Source organism: Myxine glutinosa, chromosome 14 (assembly GCF_964187855.1).
Source record: "Myxine glutinosa chromosome 14, kmMyxGlut1.1, whole genome shotgun sequence".
Lineage (NCBI taxonomy): Eukaryota > Metazoa > Chordata > Myxini > Myxiniformes > Myxinidae > Myxine > Myxine glutinosa.
Genome location: NC_136274.1, coordinates 10,594,946 through 10,618,475, shown reverse-complemented (window position 1 = coordinate 10,618,475; position 23,530 = coordinate 10,594,946). Strand labels below are relative to the sequence as shown.

The following is a 23,530-nucleotide window of genomic DNA, read 5'->3' as shown; positions in this document are numbered from 1 at the left end:
GTATGTATGTATGTATGTATGTACATCTGATCATTATGGAATCAAAAAAGGCTGGGCCAATCTCCACCAAATTTTGCATACGTGCTCGGAATACCCAACGTCAGGTCATGGGAAAAAATAACCGCCATCACCTCCACCCCCTTGGAACGAATGGGGAGACAGACGACTTGCGATTTTCGCCTCCATACGGAATAGTGTAAGAAGTTGAACCACTGACTGCTGCCGGAGGGAACCACTGACATGACCTTTTTCGCTCATGGTGGGAGTTGGCATCACTCGTTTATTTCAATGTAAAATGTACCTATCCAATTTTTGAGGTGCGGTTGCAGGCCGTGACCTCGATGAGGATTTGCATCCATGTTGGTTTGTCTTTTCAGCTAATATGAGCATTTTACCTGCTTGTTGGAGTCGTGTTAATTTGGCAATGGTTACATGTAGGGTACTACAGCTCTCTGTCATTACATCTTGTACATTTAATTGTTTCATTGTGCTTGCATACACCCGTTTTGCGTCGGCCCTCTCTTGGCTTCAAAGACGCCATTCTCGTTTCATAAATGCCCAGTTGTACATTTTCTAGCCACCCACTGGAGACTCGAACTCACAAAGGTCATTAACATTAACTTTGGTCTCGTGAACTCTTCTTGGTGTAAAGGTCGCTCTTTGTACGTGAACTCCAACATGCTCAGACATAGACACGTGTGAATGGTAATGGATTTAGTTTCGGCTCGCCTCTGCATTGTTCATTCCGCATGCACTAAAGAGGGACCAAATATGTGGCATGGCCCTCTGGTCTTTTTTTGAGTGAAACTTCGCAGCTGTTTCATTGCATCAGGTTGACCCATGCATGGAAGGTTTACCTTGCCTCATAACAACAAATCTAAGCTTCTTAATGCACCAGGACTACGCCAAGGTTTCACTGAGAATGATATACAGTCGTGGCCAAAAATATTGGCACCCTTGCACTTTTAAAAAATAATTCACCATTTCTTCTAGAAAATTGTTGAAATTAAAAAATATTTTGGTATCCACATATGTATTTCTTTGGTTTGCAGTGGAACAAAACAAAAAAAATCTGAAAGAATTACTAAATCTTAGCTTATTCCACACAGAAATCCTAAAATGGCCTGGACAATATCATTGGCACCTTTTAGAAGTTGTTAGAAATAATTAGATTTCAAGCAGTTGCAGGTGCCTCTCAATATAAAAATCACTCATTCAACCAGTTTGAATAGACAAAAGAAGTCATTCTGCTGTTTTGTGTCATGTGTGTACCACAATGAGCATGGAGAAAAGAAAGAAAACTACAGAATTGTCTGAGGAGGTCAGACACAAGATTGTAGCCAAGCATGGACAGTCTCAAGGCTACAATTCCATCTCCAGCCTCTGGAACAAACTCCCTCACTCTCTCCAATCCCACTCCACCCTCCAGGTCTTTAAAACAGCTGTTCACCACCATCTCTTATCTTCCCCCATCCAAAACCTTGATCTTTTCTACCCCCGCTAATTTCACCCCAATTCCACTTTTTTGAAATACCAACTTCTGTCCTGGAAGTCCTTGGTGTCCTTGTGTTTTATACTTCTCCCTCCTCCCCCTCCCCCCTTCCCACGCCTCCTCCCCCCAAGCCATCTCCCTTCCACACATCTCCCTGCTCTCAAATGTTGTGTTTGTGTGCTTCCCCTTCTCTCCCCATCTTGTTTTCCGCTCCCTCTTTTTATATATTTTGTTTGTCTGGTTGATTTGTTTGTGAAGTAAATGTTAGCTCTTTCACGAGCCTCGATTCAGTATACAAAAAAAAAAATGAAAAAATAAAAAATAAAAAAAACCTTCCTGGACATGACCGCAAGAGAAAACTTGATCGAAGATTGCAGCGAAGGATTGTTTGAATGGTGGAGAAAGCACCTCGATCAACTGCCGAACAGATTCAAGCTGATCTTCAGACACAAGATACAAAAGTTTCAACTCGCACCATCCGTCGCCAACTCAATGAAAGGGGGTTCTATGGAGGACCCCACTGCTGAGAGAGAGACTTAAGAAATCCCGATTGGAGTTTGCCAAAACACCCCTGAACAAGCCAAAATCCTTCTGGGAGAATGTGCTATGGACAGATCAGACCAAATTAGAGCTTTTTGGTAAAGCACATCATCTCTATGTTTACAGAAAACAAAATGAAGCCTTCAAAGAAAGGAACACCTTCCTTACAGTCAAACGTGGAGGAGGTTCAGTGATGTTTTGGGGTTGCTGTGCTGCCTCTGGCACTGGGTGCCATGAATGTGTGCATGGCATCATGAAATCAGGAGATTACCAAGGCATTTTGGAGCGCAATGTTCAACCCAGTGTAAGAAATCTGGGTCTCCGTCGAAGGTCATTAGTCTTGCAGCAGGACAATGACCCCAAACACACCTCAAAAAGCACCCAGGAATGGTTCAAGACAAAATGCTGGACTCTTCTGAAGTGGCCAACAATGAGTCCAGATCTAAATCCCATTGAACACCTCTGGGGAGATCTGAAAACAGCAGTTGGGAGAAGGCACTCTTCAAATCTGGGAGAACTGGAGCAGTTTCCACAAAAAGAGCGGGCCAAACTGCCAGTAGAGAGGTGTGGGAAGCTCATTCATGCCAATAGGAAGTGCGTGACTGCAGTTATTTTGTCCAAAGTCTGTGATACCAAATATTAAGTCTGGCTTGTCAATCAATTTTGTGCATGCCATTTATTTTTATTTTCTGATTTAAAAGGATATATTAAGTTCTGAATCAAAAACAAGGGTTCTGTAATATTAACAGTGAAATAAAGAATTGTGAAGACCAAATACTTTTGTCAATTTCAACTTATTTTTCGAGAACATTGAGTTATTTGAAGAAAGTGCAAGGGTGCCAATATTTTTGGCAACGACTATCTATAATTTAAAGAGCTCACAGCGGATTATTTAGTTTCATGTTAAGTAGAAGATATGTTGATGTGCATTCGATGTACCAGAATGTATACGTCCATTCATTTTTGTCCATCCTTTTCGTGTCAAGCTGAAAAAGTTTTATTCCATTTGTGGAGTGATACTGAGATTGTTAAACATAAGTACTAATGTTAGTAAGTAGATCCATCCCATTATTATCCCAACACAAAATTGAAAGATGCTATGTGGGTGCAACGAACTTAAGTCGACACAATATTCTCTGCGACTCGAATTCTCATTTTTCAGTCCATTTCTGGTAATTGAGGTAGAGTATGTGGAGTTTTCAATCACCTAGAATAAGGCTTACCCAAGGTTTGTTTTGCTTGACGTGCTTTCATTTTCAAGCATTAATTTTCTCACCTGTTCGTTAGAAGCATTTGTATTGGATAGGAAAATGAAACAAAAGTTTCCTACTTTTTGTCCCCTGCCCCTCCAAACAAGGTCAGAGACGGGGGACATTAAAATGAGTTTTGACCGACGAACTGATCATCCGTCCATGTGCTTTTTTGAACACGATATTTTAAAAACCATTGAACATTTGGCTTTCATATTAGATATCGATTCCTCATGGCATTATGTCAACCTGATTATATCATGGCTGTGATTGGCTGAATTATGTTGCCATGGCAACCATCTCAGTAACTTGGCTTGTATACACAATATTTCAAAAACTGGTCATGATTGAGCTTTCATGTTACAGATATCTATTCCTCATACCACCCAAAAGGTGTTAGACCTAGAGTATCAGCCCCTTTTTTAGTTGGCAAACACTGAACAAGGATTCATTAAGGAAAAATAGAAATGCCTGTTGATTGAACTTGTGCATGTTTTCCTGACCTGTAATGTGATACATCACTGGTCTCCCTTTAGTGTTGAATAACCCATATTATCCTGTCTGGGGAGTCGTAACGTTCATTTACACTCCATGTATTTTATAAGTGCTGTGCCTATGTCCACTCTGCCGGCATTCATTTTGGACGTTAAAGATCCCACTATGTCACCTGGTCAGCCAATTCGTGAAAGGCTTGGGCCAAGCTTCCCCCTGGGGAACCCCACAATAATTTAGGAACAATTGAGGGCGTTAAAGAAGAAGAAGAAATTTTAGAAGTTGGATGCTCAATGGGCAGGTGACACCCACCAGATGACTCAGCTAGCCAGCACTCTTGTATGAACGTCTTTGCATATATGTTCCATCTTTATATTGAAGGGTGATTGCTGAGGAATAATTGCACTATAAAATGGAACGGCACTCGGTAGATCATATACATCCGCCAGGCTGAAAAGTTTACATTTTGTATCTCATTGATAGGCCCGATCTGCATCCGGGTCTGAACCAAAATCTAATCGGCTTGTTATTGTCACCTACGCAACTCATCTCATCTAGTTTTATCATAAGCCGTCCATAACCTTTTGAGATACCATGCTATACTATATATCGTTTTTGGCCCTATCTCTCAATGGTGAAGATCGAACCACTTAAAGAATTAAAAAATTATCATATCCAGATGCGGATCTTCACTGAAATCTAATCAGCTCGTCCTTGTCACACACCCAACCTGTCCACTAAGTTTCGGCTGAATCCGTTCATAACTTTTTGAGATAACGTGCTCACAGACAGACAAACAGACAAATGAAAAATCGGTCAGGGACCGAGGACTTGCCGGAATGTACTTTTTTATCGGCCATTTTGGATCATTAAAAGTAAATAATGACCTCTGCCAAAGTTCAAATGATGTGGGTTTAATCTCTACATGAGAGAATTCCACATAGCTATTTGGGCGGTGTATAAGCTAACAGATCGCTGTCTCCATCGATCTTGCCAAGGCCATAACACCTATCGGCTCAAAATACTTTTCACTGTTAACTTGGTAGTTTTTCCAATGAAGGAAACACGTATCGGGAGTACATACGACATAGCGATTGTGAATGTGACAGCTCTGAGTCATCTTTCGCTTCGCTTCCCAGTGACGGCAAGCACTAACATGGTGGCGGTAAGATTAAAATCTGGCTTCAAGCCCCCTCACCACCCAAAACCTTCAACCAGACATATTAACACGCTCCTCCCCCCTTCATTCCCGTTCTTCAAAGCAAAGCGGTAAAAATTGTTGTATCGCCATTATATATTACTAGCAACGGTACCCGCCCAAAGGGCGGGGCTTCAATTGGGAGGCGCAAATGATTGGGTGACCATCGTTTTTGGTGACCTTGAGCTTGACCTTGGGCCTAGAGAGTTAAAAATTGGGCACAGTCTATTCCAGGGAAAGGCAAATATGTGTGTAAAGTATGGCGATGCTATGTGCAACGGTGTAGACGTAGTACTGCGCACAAACAAACAGACAGACAGACAAACCAACCAACTAACATACTTGCCAGAATCTATTCCGGCAAGTAACAAGAGTGTAAACACAACCTCCGTCCACCTCCGGTGGCAGTGGTAAATAAAACTCGTTTGAAAATACATTTTACACCCACTTTTGAAGGACTTTATCATTGAAGGTTTTTGGTGAGACGGCATGACCAAAGCACGTCATTGGTATGCGTTATGTGTCTATTGGGGTTGCATGTTGTGCTTGTTGAAGCCAAATCCTCACGATGTCCTTTATCACATCTAAATTGCAGAACACAATGTTACTGTACCGTGTCACACAGCATGTCCTTGCGAATTAAAGCAGCTGCAAGAGGTTGATATCTGCTAATGGTGTTAATTCTTACAGGAATCGGTTCTTTCATGACGAAGACCATGCAATTTTTTTTTTTTTTGAGGGGGGGAGTGTTGTGGTAATGTGCACAATAATCAAGTATGGTTGCTCTTAAATTTTGTCCCATTGGAATGTCTTGGTACAGTTATATGGACTTGTTTAAACAGGAAGCATGAAGGCATTGTCTCATGTTGTCTGTTTAAACAGTTTTTTTTCCCAGCAATATGTTCATCAGTGGAATGGACAAATATGTGTACTTCCCAAACACATTTTGTAAATAGCCTTAAATCTGTTCATGTTTTTCTAAAGTGCTGGAGCTAAAACCGACCGTGTGTTTTTGGCTTCCTCGAATGCCTATCCCTAAAAGGAGTTCAAACTGCATCTCCAGTTCTCACCTCTGTCAGGCCACCAGGAAAGGCCTTTTGCATTTAACTTTTACGCTAAACACAAAACAACGACACGGGAAAGGATAATTTGTCATGTTCTGCAAATAAGTCATTTAATATGGACCTCGCAGATGTTGCTCGTTTTTTGGGTTTATTTGTTTGTGTGTCCTTGACATCCCGTGTTTTCGATACCGCATGGTCTTGACATGTTTTATTTATTTATTTTGCTCTTCCAAAGTGTTGGTGCACCATCCATTTTCTTTTTGTTTTGTCTCCCATCATTCACTAGTGGCATGATCTGTCATATGGTACACCTTCACATTATTCTCAGAGCTGGAATTGCAAAAATATTCAGTATTTCATGGTATGACATATAAGTACCTTCACATTTGTGGCAATTCTGCTTCCACCATCTATAGAGCACCTCACTAATAGGTAGGCATATTTACGAGTAGTAGGCCTTCTGCGGTTTTACATTTCATACCTTAAAGTCTTAAACTGTAGAGTAGATAGTCAACCAAAGGTGTATGTCTGCTGTAATGTAGTGTGACGTCATTACATGATTTATGTTATACAATGTCAAGGCTCATGGAGGAGCTACAATATAGAAAGGATCAGGACACAACAGAGCAAAAGGAACAGTAGAAAGAGATTGGAGAAAACAGCAGCAGCAGGGATGAGGGACAAAATAGAGGGAGACCTGGACAAAGAAGGGACGTGGGAAAGAATGAGTGGTAGGTGAAGGATGAGCATCGCATGAATGGATGGGCATCCCTTTTGAATATAAAAGCTTTTCGACAAGACACAGCTGTCAGACTTGTGCAATGTTGGAAAAGTATGAACAGAAAATCAACTTTATGATATTTTATTTCTAACGGCTCGTCCCGTGTCTGTCTGTTTATAACCTCGGCCACCGAAGGTGCATAGAGGTTATGTTTTCACTCCTGTCTGTCTGTCTGTTTGTTACTTGCCGGAAAAGATTCGGCCGCCATCTTGGAAAAAACCCAAAAATTTTGCACCTCTATATCTCTGAAAGTGCTGAACAGAAAACAAATGAGACATGGCTCATTGTAAAGAACTCTCCATGGGGAATAAAATATGTTAATGATGATGTCATAGGTTCCTCCATTATGACGTCATAATTCGACAAGTACAAAACTTCATCCGATCAAGATGAAATTTCTTGAGCATAACCTAGGAATAAATTAGTTTAGAAAACAAATAATGATGACGTCATCAGTCACATGGTTCGGCCTCCATATTTTTAATTCCGGCAAGTCCTCGGTCTCTGACCGATTTCTAGTTTGTTTGTTTGTCTGTCTGTGAACAAGATATCTCAAAAGGTTGTGGATGGATTTGGACGAAATTTGGCGAAGAGGTTGTGTGTGTGACAAGGACTAAATGGTTAGATTTTGGTGAAGATCCTGATTCGGATCCAGTTACTAGAATTTTTTAAGTGATTCTTCACAATTGGGAGATAGGGCCAAAAACGATATATAGCAGGATATCTCCAAAGGTTATGGATGGACTGCGACGAAACTTGGTGGAGAGGTTGGGTGTGTGACACGGAAGAAATGATTCAATTTTGGTGAAGATCTGAATATGGATTCGGATACTATAATTATTTAATTTCTAATTTATTCTTCACCATTGAGTGATAGGGCTAAAACCGATACATAGCACGATATCTCCAAAAAGTTATGGACGGATTTGGACGAAACTTGGTGGACCGATTGGGTGTGTGATAAGGACGAATCGATTCGATTTTGGTGAAGATGTGAATATGGATTCAGATACGGGAATTATTTATTTTTGAAATGATTCTTCACCATTGAGAGATCGGGTGAAAAGCGATATATATATATATATATATATATATATATATATATATATATATATATATATATATATATATATATATATATATATATATATTGTTACAGACGCGGTTTTGGATGTTAGTTTACCGAGCGGTTTGGTATGACCGCGTCTGCACAGTTTACCCGATTCCACTCGAACGTTGGCCAAATCGCGCTATGCTAAATCAATTAAGGAAAGGACACAACGGCTGGGTTAAATGACACGACACCAGGGGTACAGTTCTCAAGACCTCCGGAGGAGGTTATAATATTTGTATGCAGAACGTTTAGATTACACTGACAAGAGGTACAGCATAGGAAGGTGGGCACTTAATCACGGTCTTATAGTAGCCCCGACACACCACAGATAAACAGGACAAGACTGACTCACACAGGGATTGATGGCAAGGAAGGGCAGGTAGTCGATGGATAGCACAAGGTGCACCTTGGCTCAGGGACAGGATAAAGCGCGGTCCAAAAGATGCAGGGAGGTCTCTCAGCGCTCGGAGGTGGCGAATTCTCTTTCCAAGCTGGGGACGCATCTGACGTCACCTCCGGTAAGTGGCTGCGTATATCCAGCGGGGAGTGACACGCCCTCGGCTCGTTAGCTCCGCCCCAGATGGAATCGGCCCGCCGCTTCTTATTGGGTGCGGGGGGGTTACCGGGCTGCGCCCTTGACGAGGAGCTGACAGCCAGCCCCTTCGTGGTAACCCCGTCGGAGAACATGGGCAATGGCGGCTAACCAAGCCGGAGTGAGGACGCACACTCCCCGCGCGCTGTTGTTGTAGTTGTTGTTGTTGTTGTAGTTTCATGAGGAAGATGGGAGGAGGTATGGGGAGGTCCTAAACTCACTACTGGTGCCATACAATCACATTCTGGTGCAACGAAGAGTCAGAATTAATGGAAACGAGTCCTTAACTGACATAGACTAAGAATAACTAGCAAGATGTCCTATAGTTGTCTACGTGAGATGCGGTGAACCTGGGCACGACATTTAATGGGGGAAGAAGGGGAAGGTCGGTTCTACAGAGTGTTGTTTACAGACAATGGGACTAGGGAATGGGGGATTGGGGATAGTTGGGGAGTATTGGGGAAATAGGGGAATATTTACAAGCGGATATGGATGGAGGCCAAATCCCATATCCGCAACATTGCACCCTTCTCTACCTCGGGGCGTCCCGACCCGATAAATTTTTACCTACTTTAGTGTGGCACTCAGATGTAGTTCCCTCTACTATTAACTCTACCCTGAGTGCGACAGTTTTACAGATATTCACAAATGAGTAAATATGTCCCCCTGCGACGTTGCACCCTTCTCCTCACAGAAACACACCCACAGGATAACCGAATCGCGGAAAGAATTCTCAAACTAAACATACAGCCGGTAGGGAGCATTATTTACACAAGACTATGCTGATATTTACACTACGATCCAGGACCTGTTTTTGGAGGAACACATGCAGATGTTATGCATAGAGAGAGCACGCATGCCAGCATCGATACACCAACCCACGAGTGCTCTGTGGCCTTACGGCCTTTAATAATGTGCAGAGCACCCCATCCAAGCACCAAAAGCACCACCCCATAACACAGTCAGCACCATCCGGTGCACCAATAAAGCGTTCATAAATCACCGGTGGTGTCGCAGCCGGCCGATGTTCTGCCGCTGGTCTTGCCTTCATGTGGTGCACTTGGCCTTCTTGCTTCTTTCAAAAATAAAGAAAGGCGCCAACCGCGTCCATTTCTAAATTGTGGCCGTCAGGGGGCCAACTATTAGTGGTTCACCTGTATGGCATAGGTGCCACGTTGACCCATAGGTCCCTCAACGGGTGGTGCTTGCCCGCAAAAGACTGCGGTCCATGGTGGGCGGCCACAAACATTGCGGTCCATATGGTGTATCGATCCCGGCAGCAAGCAGCGAAAGTGCAGGCCCACAACTGCGGAGCCAGCACCTCTCTCTCCTCTCTCTCTGCCCCAAAGCCAGATCCTCGGAGGTGGGAGACAAAAGAAGAAGACAAGTGAGTAAGGTGGTAAGGGCGCAAAAGTACACGCAATACAGGATGATGCACACTGGGGGCACATGGGAACCAGGTGAGACAGGTACGTTCCTACCGTACGCCCCCCCCCCCCCCCCCACCAGGTAACCTACATTGCCCCTCCCTTACCCCTTACTGTATCCACAAAACACAACACTACCCATAAACATCTACTTTACAAATCAACAAACGTCCCTACTGTCTTCCCCGTTCCTCCCATAAACCAAATTCGTCTTCTCTCCCTCCTAACCAATCAAATTTGCCATTTCCAACTCTCATCACAATTTGCCATCTCCAACTCAACATCAAAATTTGCCATCACCAATTCATCATCAGTCCCTCCTAAGGAGGGAAAGATGGAATCACCCCAATGTCTCATCCACGTCGTGATGCGTCTCACCAATCCACACAGCAATTCTCATTTCCTGCACACAGAACAAAGAAAACACAGGTGTGGAGTCATCATCATCACCACAGGTAAGTGGCTGCGTATGGTGCGACAGGTTCATCAATCCTAACTATTTCCTAAATGACTTTTACAACTTTACATTACCCGGGGTCTTTCCCTGCCAATCCATTGGCCAACTTACACAATATTGGTTCTAAAAACCAATTCCCATTGACCAAACTGTGGTGCTTTTCAATTCGGGGTCTCACTCCCCCGATTCATCTCCCGGTGCCCTCGCACAATTTCTGGGCTGCGACGTGTAGTTCTCCCAGCAGGTCTACCCACCTGCACACCTCCACCACTGCAGTTGCCTCCGAGCTTACCTGCTCCTTACCCTAACCTAACTACCTGGGGAAGGCCCTCTGGCGCTCTCCCCACTCGGTGCCCTCTCTGGCACTGGGCTACCCGGGTCCGTCCTCCGGATCCTCGGGCCCCACTGACACTAACGGCTCCCAGAGCCCACCTGCGGCCTCACCTGGCCGACATCCTCACAGTGGTGGAGTGCCCAACCAACTACACACACTAACAGGCTACACGCCCAGCCATTTCCACAACACTAATGCACCCATCCGCAATACCATTCTGCAACCGCACCACAAATGCCAATATCCAACCACAATTTACCTATACCCTCTACCTAACACTTACACTACCCGCCCCGGGTACTCGTGAAAGGGGTCCACTCTTCCCCCATCCACACCTTCGCACCATGCACACCACTCCATACCACTTACTCCAACTCTCTCCACACACCTGTACTTGCACACCTGTGCTCTCACTCTTGGTGCCGCCTGCACCCTTCTCTCCCCAAGCGCATTCGCGCTGATCCACAACACTCACTGCTCCACACACCTGTCCAGTTCTCACACAGCATCATCTCATCTAACTACTCCCCTCTGAAACTCGCGCTTCCCAGTCGTCCCTTTAAACTATTGCGCTCCCTCGTCATTATCATCCACACTAAACTACCTGCGTCCCCACTACAGGTATCAGTCACTAACTAAACTTAACGTTACCTAATGTCATCTTCGCTAGATCCCTATTAATATAACCTAACCCACCCGGGCTAGTTTTCACTGCCATCACCCCATAAACTAGTGCGCATTTGCCCCACCATGGGAAGGGTGGCAGGGATGCCACCCTTACCCACCGGGCCCATCGCTCACTACCAATTTTGCACATCAAATTTCAACAAATCAAAAATTTGCCAATCACTGCCCATCATCTGCCAATCATTACTGCCAATCCTTTGCCAATCATCAAATTTTGTTTTTCTCTAATTTTGGGGCCAAAACACTAACCTCATCACACAGTCTACTCACTAATGCCTCTCGGTGCGCCAATTCCTGTCCAAAGCCCGGCTTCGTAAAGCCAAGCCATGAATGCGGGTTGTTCTGTGCCAGCGGCTGGATACGTCCCGCATTCGGTGCAGGGAAGGAGGTTTACCTGGGCCGAGATCCCACGCACCATCTCGGCGTGGAGCCATCCAATGTCCCGATCTCGACCTGCCGGCACGTCTTAACAAAACGTGGTCGCCATGACGACCCTTCCTATCCAGCTGCCCGCTCCGCCTAGTGGAGCACGGACGCGGCCGTTCAAAGCGAGGCCCAGCACGCACCGAGGGCCCGATTCGGCTAAAAGTCGACCTAACCGCTGCTCCGTTTAACGTCGATGCTTCACCTGCATGCTTACACCCCGCAGCCCGTTCCTTGCTCACACATCCAGCCGTCTCCATGCTCCTCGTACCTTTACTTACACACCTCGGTACTCTCATTCCACTCACAGCCTTGGTCACACACCTGACCACCGAACAGCCGAACACCTTGGCACACATTCGCCGCTCGCACACCTCACCAACACACCTCTTCGCGCCCCTTCCTCGGTCACCTCCTCTGTGACAATCACAGGTGTGCTCTCACTCGCACACCCAACCACGTGCCTCACTACCAATTCCAGCGTGCATTCCCACTCACGCTCTACCATTCCAGGTGTGCTTCCTTTCTCACCTGTCACAACCAACTCACGCTCCGTGTCACTCTTACTACTCTCACCTCCACTCTTGACAGCGCACTCACCCTTACTCTCGACAGCGCACTCTTTCCCCATGCACCTGTCCGTCACACACCTTTCTCGCGCACACTCTCCCGTCACACCCTCTGTAACACTCACCACACCGCGCTTCCATGTGCTCCCTCGCACACGCGCTACCCTCTGTAACACTTACCACACCGCGCTTCCATGTGCTCCCTCGCACACGCGCTACGACCGACTCACTCTCGCCAGCACCCTCACTCCTTGGCACGCACTTTTTCCTCACACACCCCAGAGTCGGACTTTCTCGCACACCTCCTTTTTCGCACACCAGACCTGTCGCACACTTCACCAACGGCCTCTCACGAACACCCGGGTCCATCTCGACCCCCAAGCTTCTTAAATCACCTGGCGCATCATACGCACGACCATATTGGTCACCACTTACACCGGGTCCTCTTCCTCTTCGCTTCTCCTCCATCACCTGCGAATCCCTCATCCGGTTAATGAGCACATCATCACGATCCAAACACAGACTTTGGACCAATTCTTTTATCTCCTCTTTTATCTCTTTCTTATCCCCTCTCCGTCGCTTCTTAATTTCGCTTACCCCTTCTTCCACTTCTTCTAATTTCTGCTTTACCTCTTTTATTTCCCGGTACGTCTCCTCAAGCTCGTCCTCTAAGGCTACCTTGACCGTTTCCATGTGCGTCCTCACCTGCCGGTCCTTCGTCTCCATTACCTCTGTCACCTCGTCCAACCTCGTTGTCAGTCCCTCACATACCATCTGACATTGCCTCTTTGTCGCTATCAAGTCGTTTTTTATGTCGTTTTGTGTCGCTCTTAACCCTCCTAGTACCGCAGTGTTCCTTTGAACCTGCTCCGTTAGTTCTTTTTGTCCCTCTGTCAGTTGTTCTACTTCCTGCGTCAGGTCCTCTATGCCCCCTTGTAACTTTACAGTCCCCTTTCTCACCTCCTTCTCCATGTGCTCCTTACAGTGCCTCACCTCCTCGCGCACTCCTCCGACCTCCTCACTCACCCCTCTTCTAATCTCCTCTCCCATCACTTGCATCTCCTGCCCAGATGCCACCCTCATCTGCTCCATTTCCTCCCTGTAAGCATCCAGTTTGGTTTCTACCCCCATTCTGACCCCCTCTATCTGCTGCCCCATTTGTTTAACTTCCCTTTCCGCTTGGTCCCTCATGTCCCTCAATTTGCCTTCCATCCTGTTTTCTAACCCCTCTAACCCCTTTTGCATCCCTTCCATTTGATTCTCTTGAGCGGCCATTCTGTTTTCTACCCCCATTAACCCATTTCTCACCTCTTTTATCCCGTTGTCTAACCCCTCCAAATTATTGTCTAACTTCCCAAATTTCTTGTCTAACTCCTCAAAATTATTGTCTAACTTCCCAAATTTCTTGTCTAATCCCTTAAAATTATTGTCTAACCCCTCACTGGTACCCCTCGCTTCGTCCCTCATTACCCCCATTTGCTCACTCTGAGCCTCCATCCGGTTCCCCATTACCCCCATTTGGCTTCCCATTACCCCCATTTGGTTTCCCATTACCCCCATACTGTTTTTCAAACCTCCAATTTGTTCCATAAGGGCCCTCATTTGCAGGAGGAAAAGGTTCGAATCCACCAGCGGCGCTACCACGGTCGCGGGCGCGGTCGCCGTGGCCATGTGCGAGGCGCCATTTTGTGCGTCTGCTACCCTCACTGCTTCGCTCTCCTCTTGTCCCTCATTTTGGTCCTGGATCGACCCTGCCTCACTCTCTTCTAACGGAACCCAGCCGTCTTGGTCTGCCATAGCGCGACTTTCAAAATTCGGATTTTTATTTTTTTTGTAAAACACAATCAAATTTCGCCGTTATAATTTCGAGCGCGTGAAACGCGCTCCGGATCGAATCCCACTTCCCGACACCAAATGTTACCCTAATGGTACAATTGGTGTTCCAAAATTTGGGCCTAACAAATTTAGTCCCAGGTCCGAATCCAACTCCTCGACACCAAATGTTACAGACGCGGTTTTGGATGTTAGTTTACCGAGCGGTTTGGTATGATCGCGTCTGCACAGTTTACCCGATTCCACTCGAACGTTGGCCAAATCGCGCTATGCTAAATCAATTAAGGAAAGGACACAACGACTGGATTAAATGACACGACACCAGGGGTACAGTTCTCAAGACCTCCGGAGGAGGTTATAATATTTGTATGCAGAACGTTTAGATTACACTGACAAGAGGTACAGCATAGGAAGGTGGGCACTTAATCACGGTCTTATAGTAGCCCCGACAGACCACAGATAAACAGGACAAGACTGACTCACACAGGGATTGATGGCAAGGAAGGGCAGGTAGTCGATGGATAGCACAAGGTGCACCTTGGCTCAGGGACAGGATAAAGCGCGGTCCAAAAGATGCAGGGAGGTCTCTCAGCGCTCGGAGGTGGCGACTTCTCTTTCCAAGCTGGGGGCGCATCTGACGTCACCTCCGGTAAGTGGCTGCGTATATCCAGCGGGGAGTGACACGCCCTCGGCTCGTTAGCTCCGCCCCAGATGGAATCGGCCCGCCGCTTCTTATTGGGTGCGGGGGGGTTACCGGGCTCCGCCCTTGACGAGGAGCTGACAGCCAGCCCCTTTGTGGTAACCCCGTCGGAGAACATGGGCAATGGCGGCTAATCAAGCCGGAGTGAGGACGCACACTCCCCGCGCGCTGTTGTTGTAGTTGTTGTTGTTGTTGTAGTTTCATGAGGAAGATGGGAGGAGGTATGGGGAGGTCGTAAACTCACTACTGGTGCCATACAATCACATTCTGGTGCAACGAAGAGTCAGAATTAATGGAAACGAGTCCTTAACTGACATAGACTAAGAATAACTAGCAAGATGTCCTATAGTTGTCTACGTGAGATGCGGTGAACCTGGGCACGACATTTAATGGGGGAAGAAGGGGAAGGTCGGTTCTACAGAGTGTTGTTTACAGACAATGGGACTAGGGAATGGGGGATTGGGGATAGTTGGGGAGTATTGGGGAAATAGGGGAATATTTACAAGCGGATATGGATGGAGGCCAAATCCCATATCCGCAACAATATATATATATATATATATATATATATATATATATATATATATATATATATATATATATATATAAGTTCAAAACACACTTGGTCCACAAGTGTGCTGCACTGACCGGGTCCTCAGTCGAGGTCCTCAGCCTCATCCCGTTTCGGCCCTTCAATCTCGATACGATCAGCTAAGGTGGGCCAGCAGGGGCACATCCACATGCAGCAACAACACCTGGATGCGTACATACCCCCACCCCCAGCCAGTGCGAACGCAGACTACAACAACAACAACACCTCCGCATCCAGAATCCACAGCACCAAACAAACATGGTGGAACACTCAAACACCCACCTTTATACCCTTCACCACTCACCAACAAAACACACCAGATCATTCATACACACACATACACACACACACACAACACCAACCAACCAACCACCTACCCTTACAACATACACCACTAAACATACAAAAAGACACACTCATGCAAAAATTAATTCATGCAAAAACACACACCCTCACCCACTCACTCACTCACATACACAAAATAAGAAATAACAGTTACAAAAAAAAAAAAAAAAACCACAACCAACCTACACCGTTCGACGTGCCTCCATAAACTTCCTCCATATCAAAAATGAGCTTTTCAAGGCAACCTGGGCCACTTTGTCACACATCCTCCTTCTTTCTGTCCCACACACTCCAAGCCGAGCAAGAAATGCAGAAAAGGAATTGCCAATATACCCTCTACACCCCACCTCAAATGGCTGACATGAAACTCGCCAACCCTTCTCCCGGCACTCTGCCTCCAGCTCACTGTAGTTTCCTCTCTTCCTCTCATGCACCTCCTCCATGTTCTCTTCCCAAGGTACTGACAATTCCCCTAAGATGACCTGTCTTGTTGCATCTGACCAAATGACAATGTCAGGCCGCAACCTTGTCACACAGATCTCCTTTGGGAATACCCATTGTGGCTTTAGGTCTGCCACCACCTGCCAATCACAAGCATCTGACAGCCCACTTGCTTTCCACCTCCCCCTCTTTCCACCTCTTACCACTTGGTCCTCTTTGACAAACCACACCTCTCCCCCATCAGTCTCCTTCTCCACTCTTCTCTCTCTCGACCTCAGCACCTCTTGTTGCTTGTTTCTCTGACAGCACCCCCCCCCCCACCCCCCCCCTCCCCCCCCCCCCCCGCCCATCCAACAGAATCTTGTTTCTCACAGTCTGAGAGTCCTTTAGGTGCTTTTTTGCAAACTCGAAGCAGGCTTTCATGTGTCTTTCACTGAAGAGAGGCTTCCATCAGGCCACTCTGCCATAAAGCCCAGATCGGTGGGGTGTTGCGGTGATGGTTGTCCGGGAAGTTTCTCCCATCTCCACACAGGATCTCTGGAGCCCAACCAGAGTGACCATCGGGTTCCTGGTCACCTCTCTTACCAAGGCCCGTCTCCCCAAATTGCTCAGTTTGGCCAGGCGGCCAGCTCGAGGAAGATTCCTGGTTGTTCCAAACTTCTTCCATTTAAGAATTATGGAGGCCACTGTGCTCTTGGGAACCTTCAATGCAGCAGAAATTTTTTGTAGGCTTCCTCAGATCTGTGCCTCGACACAATCCTGTCTCTGAGCTCTGCAGGCAGTTCGTTCAACCTCATGGCTTGGTTTTTGCTCTGATATGCATTGTCAGCTGTGAGACCTTATATAGACAGGTGTGTGCCTTTCCAAATCATGTCCAATCAATTGAATTTACCACAGGTGGACTCCAATCAAGGTGTGGAAACATCTTAAAGATGATCAAGAGAAATGGGAGGCACCTGAGCTAAATTTCAAGTGTCATAGCAAAGGGTATGAATACTTATGTCAATGTGATATTTCGTTTTTTTTTTTAAATAAATTTGCAAAACTTTCTAAAATCCTGTTTTCTCTTTGTCATTATGGGGTATTGTGTGTAAATTGATGAGGGAAAAAATGAATTTAAACGATTTCAGAATAAGGCTGCAACATAACAAAATGTGAAACAAGTACAGATACATTAAAAGTACACCGCCCCCATGCCAAATAATTAAATATCCTACAGCGCGGCATTGCCGGGGCGCCTCTGGTGCCCGGCAATACCGCAATGCAGCTCATGGAGACTGCATTGGGAGGGAGAGGTGTACAATAATTGATTGATTAATTGTATAATTAAAATCAATAAAAGATTATCACAAAATATTTTCTTGATCAATTGGCTAATAGCATAACTAAACCACTAGTGCTTCATCCGAAGATGTATCTTTTACAAATTTAATTAAATAGGTCATTAATCGAATAATTAAATAATTAATCGATTAATTGATGAATTAATAAATCAAAAATAGCTTTTGCAGCCAAATCACCTGGTCATTGGCATGTCCAAATATCAGCTTCCTAACTCAAAAGGTGCCTGAGTTAATGGTCAGAAGAGAAAGGAAATTTCATTAATTAAATAAGTACTTAATTAATCGCTAATAATTAAATAACTCCTCAATTAATTGATTAATCAAAAAACAAAAAATACTGTTTTTGACAAAGGACTTGCTCACTGTTGTGCCGAAATTTCAGCTTCCTAGCTCAAAGGATGGCTGAGATATCACCCGGACAAACAAGAAAGAAAGAAAGAAAACAAACAAACAACCAGAGTGAAAATTGAGTACTCCCTTTCAGCGTGCGTCACTGCCGAGCCCCCTTCGGTGCCCGGCAATGACGTTTTGCAATGCCTGGAGATGGCATAGGAAAGGAGCGGTGTACAAAAAGTGAAGGGGTCTGAATACTTGCTGAATGCGCTGTATATATACAGTCGTGGCCAAAAATATTGCCGCCCTTGAACTTTTCTCAAATAATGCACCATTTCTTCCAGAAAATTGTTGAAATTAAATAATATTTTGGTACCCACATATGTATTTCTTTGGTTTGCAGTGGACCAAAACAAAAAAAGCTGAAAAAATTACCAAATCTTAGCTTATTCCACACAGGAATCCTAAAATGGCCCGGACTATATTATTGGCACCTTTTAGAAGTTGTAAGAAATAATTAGATTTCAAGCAGGTGATTCTCCCTTACTTTGGAATTGAACTCACATGTGATGAGTTGCAGGTGCCTGCAATATAAAAATCACTCATTCAACCAGTTTGAATCGAGAAAAAGAGTCATTCTGCTGTTTTGTGTCACTGTTTGTGGAGAAAAGAAAGAAAACTAGAGAATTGTCTGAGAAGGTCAGACACAAGATTGTAGGTCAGCATGGACAATCTCAAGGCTACAAGTCCATCTCGGAGACCATGTTCCTGTGTCCACCGTACATAATGTTATCAGGAAGTTTAAGGCCCATGGCACTGTAGCCAACCTCCCTGGACGTGGCCGCAAGAGAAATCTTGATCGAAGACTGCAGTGATGGATTGTTTGAATGGTGGAGAAAGCACCTCGATCAACTGCCAAACAGATTGAAGCTGACCTTCAGATACACGGTACGGCAGTTTCAACTCGCACCATCCGTCGCCAACTCAATGAAAGGGGGTTCTTTGGTAGGAGACCTAGGAGGACCCCACTGCTGAGAGTGAGACATAAGAAAGCCTGACTGGAGTTTTCCAAAACACACATGAACAAGCCAAAATCTTTCTGGGAGAATGTCCAGACGACAGATGAGACCAAATTACAGTTTTTCGGTAAAGCACATAATCTCTATGTTTACAGAAAACAAAATGAAGCCTTCAAAGAAAAGAACACCTTCCCAACAGTCAAACCTGGAGGAGGTTCAGTGGTGTTTTTGGGTTGCTGTACTGCCTCTGGTACTGGGTGCCTTGAATGTGTGCATGGCATCATGAAATCAGGAGATTACCAAGGCATTTTGGAGTGCAATGTTCAACCCAGTATCAGAGAGCTGCGTCTCCGTCGAACGTCATGGGTCTTGCAGCAGGACAATGACCCCAAACACACTACAAAAGCACCCAGGAATGGTTCATGACAAAACACTGGACTGTTCTGAAGTGACCAGAAATGAGTTTAGAACTAATTCCCATTGAACACCTTTGGGGAGATCTGAAAACAGCAGTTGGGAGAGGGCACCGGTCAAATCTGGCAGAAATGGAGCAGTATGCACAAGAAGAGTGGGTCAAACTGCCAGTAGAGAGGTGTAGGAAGCTCATTCATGGCTATAGGAAGCATGTGACTGCAGTTATTTTGTCCAAAGGCTAATTAAGTCTCGGGTGTCAATAATATTGTCAATGCCATTTCTTTTATTTTCTGATTTAAAAGGATATATTAAGTTCTGAATCAAAAATAAAGGTTCTGTAATATTAACAGTGAAATAAAGAATTGTGGAGACCAAATACCTTTGTCAATTTCAACTTATTTTTCGAGAAAATTGTGAGTTATTTGAAAAAAGTGCAAGGGTGCCAATATTTTTGGCCACGACTATGTGTATGTATATATATAAATGTATCATGATATTTTAAAAAGTTAAGGACAAGTTATGACTAAACTTGGTGGATGAGTTAGTTAGGTGACAAAAACAAGCCGATTAGATTTTTGGTGCATGTCCGAATCCAGATTCGGCCTATCAGTGGGATACAAATCGTAAACTATTCAGCCTGGCGGAGGTATGCACTCTACCGATTTCCGTTCTCGTGTAATTTTGCTGTTAGTATGGTTTCCGAACGCGCTCTTTTTGAGCCTTGAGGGTTGCACTGGATTATCAATCAATGCCATGGGAGCACACCTAGAACATATGTGACCACATATATTACCATACACTCAAATGTCGAGGATTTCAATTGCTCATGTTTGTTACCAGGCATTCCTTTTAGAGGCAAAAGCTGTGCTTGTATGCACTTTACATATGTCTGGTCTACCAATGAAAGGATGTTCATTTCTGATGAGTAGACACCACAACAACGATGTCTCTAGTTGGGGGGAATGCCGCTACCTTTTCCTGTCTCCATGCTGAAGACACTTGATGACTTTTGCTTTACATGAAAGTACACCACTAAAGGCACCTGACTAGATTCCTTTATTCTTTGTGTTTGGATGAACCACCAGAAGCTAAATAATTCCCATAGCCATACCTCTAACTGTTGCTAGTTTTATGTAGGTGTAAACTGTTAGAGCATGAAACTGGTTGGTGTATGGTGTCTAGCGAGAGAAGGCTGCAGGGTGGCTAACGACAAGGTCAGGCCCCTAATGCGTGACAAAATTGGGGGACACATACATCCAAACAACCTGCAACAGGAAATATTCGGTAGAACGGAATATCTTGCAGTAAAATATGTGATGTGGTCAGTATAGTTTCCATTTTTGGACGTATGCACGCCATTTGTGTGTCTTGTATCTACGGGGTCATACATAGGATGGAAACTTTTAACTCTCCACTTCATTGATGCTTTCGATTCCCTAACAAAGGAAAGAAAGTGCATTCCTGTATCCTCACTCAGCATTCCAACCATTCTCGTGTGATTGCACACAATTATTGTCCAGTCTCAAGGAGGCACAGTCTTGTCCATAATGAACCTCGGCAACATCCTGTTGTAACCTTTGGCGAATTGTAATCAAACAGACTAAAAATTGTAACACTGAAACAGACTCCTCCCCCCCCCCCCCATGAAACCAGCGGTGTTTCATACAAGAAGTACATATCACACTCACACGTGTGTGGTGTCTGGTTTGGGCCTGATGAATGGATCCCAATTGTTTTTGTTATCATGTGTCATTTCACATCATGTATCAAGTAATGTGCGATAGTCTGAACCTACTATTTTTGTGTAATAACGTTTTTGCTGATGGGCATTTATTTTCTGTATTTGCAGGTGTAGCTCACTGTGCAGGATGAGTTCGAAGCTGGATAACAACCTGACTGAGTTGGACAGGCTTCTGCAGGAGCTGAATGCAGCACAGTTCAATCCCCCACTCGGAAACTCTGCAGGTACAGTCAGTCCACCTTTACTACAGGATGTACGAAATGCACTGATATAAAATCATGGAAAATCTGTTCATGGAAATGCCTTAGAGTACACCACAATTGTAACATGAAAGTGTCACTTAACAAGCACACTTTCTGTTCTCAACTAAACGTGATAGAGCAAACGTTTAATCCAACATGATGCTTCTTCTCAAAAGTATTTATTAAAACCTCACTGAAAAAATTCAGTTTTCTCTTCTCAAAAATACTTTTATTTGATTAAACGTTGTTCCAGAAAGCCATAGTTTTTTACTTTTTCTTTTTTTTCTTTGATCTAAAATTTTGGTTCACCCTACGGTGTTTTTTTTTGTCTGCCATAATTCACTAGTGGCACAAAAACAGCTTAACGGTTAAGGTGGCTGGCTGAAAATGTTCGGGTCTTTAGTTCAAGCCACTGTCGATTGTGCCATTAAATAACACCAGGTGGGTTGACTCAGCCGGTTGTCCTTCCGAGGTCGGCAATATGAGTACCAGCTCACTAGAAAGGGGGATATCCTCCCTGCATCAGCTGCACAGCCACGCTCCTAACAATGATGCAACCAGCAGCCACAGGCTGCACAGTTTACGTTTGGTATCCCAAACGGTTATAAGGCAGAGGCATGAAACTTATATGGCAGCCAAGAAGGCTGCAAAGAAAGAGGTAGCAAAGGCACAGGAGGCATATAGGAAAATGTTCGGAGAACGCTTGGATTCAGAAGAGGGTCAGAGAGCGGTATTCAGGATTGCAAAGCAGATAGCGAAAGAGAGGTGTGATGTGATGGGGGTGAGTTGCTTGAAGGATGAAGTGGGACAAATCGTTGTGGACCCAGATGGAATTAAAGGAAGATGGAAGAAATATATGGAAATGCTGTTGAATACAGATAATGAATGGGATGGCAACATAGAGAGTAACCCAGTTTTAGGACCGGCAGAGAAGATAACCGAGAAGGAAGTTGAGGAAGTGATAAAAACAATGAAGAGTAGAAAAGCGGGAGGGCCGACGGGAGTTGTGGGAGATTTGTTGAAGGCAGCGGGAAGTTTGGGTGTGAAGAGAATGACAGAGATCTGCAATCTGGTGGTGAAAGCAGGCCACATTCCAGTGGATTGGGAACTGAGTACCCTCGTCCCTCTATACAAGGGGAAAGGTGGCCCTATGGACTGTTGCTCGTATCGAGCGATAAAGTTATGAGAGCATGGAATGAAGGTATTGGAAAGGGTGTTGGAGAAGAGGATGAGAAAGAAAGTGAAGATCGACGAAATGCAGTTTGGTTTATGCCAGGAAGAGGAATGACAGACGCGTTTTTTATTGTAAGGCAGTTGCAGGAGAAGTACATGGAGAAGAGGAAGCAGTTGTTTCTTGGGTTTGTTGATCTGGAGAAAGCATTCGATAGGGTTTCACGCAAAGTAGTGACATGGCCATTGAGGAAGTTAGGAGTAGAGGAATGGTTGATCAGAGTAGTGATGGCAATATACGAGAGAGCACGCACAGCTGTAAGGCCAAAGGACGGGAACCGGAACAGTGGTGAGTTTGAGGTGAAGGTGGGAGTGCATCAGGGGTCGGTACTAAGTCCACTACTATTTGTAGCTGTGATGGAGGTGCTGGCTCAGAACATAAAGGGGGAGTTGTATGCAGATGATCTGGTGTTGATTGGGGAGAGTATGGATGGACTGAAGGAGAAGATGAACAAGTGGAAGGAATGTATGGAGGCAAAAGGTCTGAAGGTGAATATCGGAAAGACGAAGGTGATGGCAAATGGTAAAGCATGTGGTGAGGTGGAAAGAACTGGAAAGTGGCCGTATACTGTGTGCAGGAAGGGTATCGGAGTGAACTCCATTCAATGTACAATTTGCGCTGAGTGAGTTCATCAAAAATGTAGTGTTCTGAGAGGGTCATTAACCAGTGTGGCAGCTACATTCAAGTGTAAGGTGTGCACAGAGGGAGCTGCAGATGGCGGAAATTTTGAGTTGGATCTTGGAGATGGCGTGAAGCTGGAAGGTGTGAAAACATTTTGTTAGCTATGCTGAGGCATGCTGAATGGAGAAGGTGGATCACACTCAGCAATGGTTGCTAGAGGGAGATTTTGATATTGGGAAGAACTTTCGGGAACTG

The 23,530-nt window shown here is 45.0% G+C and overlaps 1 protein-coding gene across 1 annotated transcript in view; it reads left to right on the top strand.

Annotated features, from left to right (window-relative positions):
• The window catches only part of LOC137439427 (paxillin-like), a 98,473-nt gene that overhangs the window by 27,644 nt on the left and 47,299 nt on the right, over positions 1-23,530 (top strand). The window contains exon 2 of the mRNA XM_078768219.1: positions 21,290-21,405. Within this exon, the coding sequence (XP_078624345.1) occupies positions 21,309-21,405 (97 nt within the window). The 5' untranslated portion in view covers positions 21,290-21,308. The remainder of the gene's footprint in view (positions 1-21,289; positions 21,406-23,530) is intronic.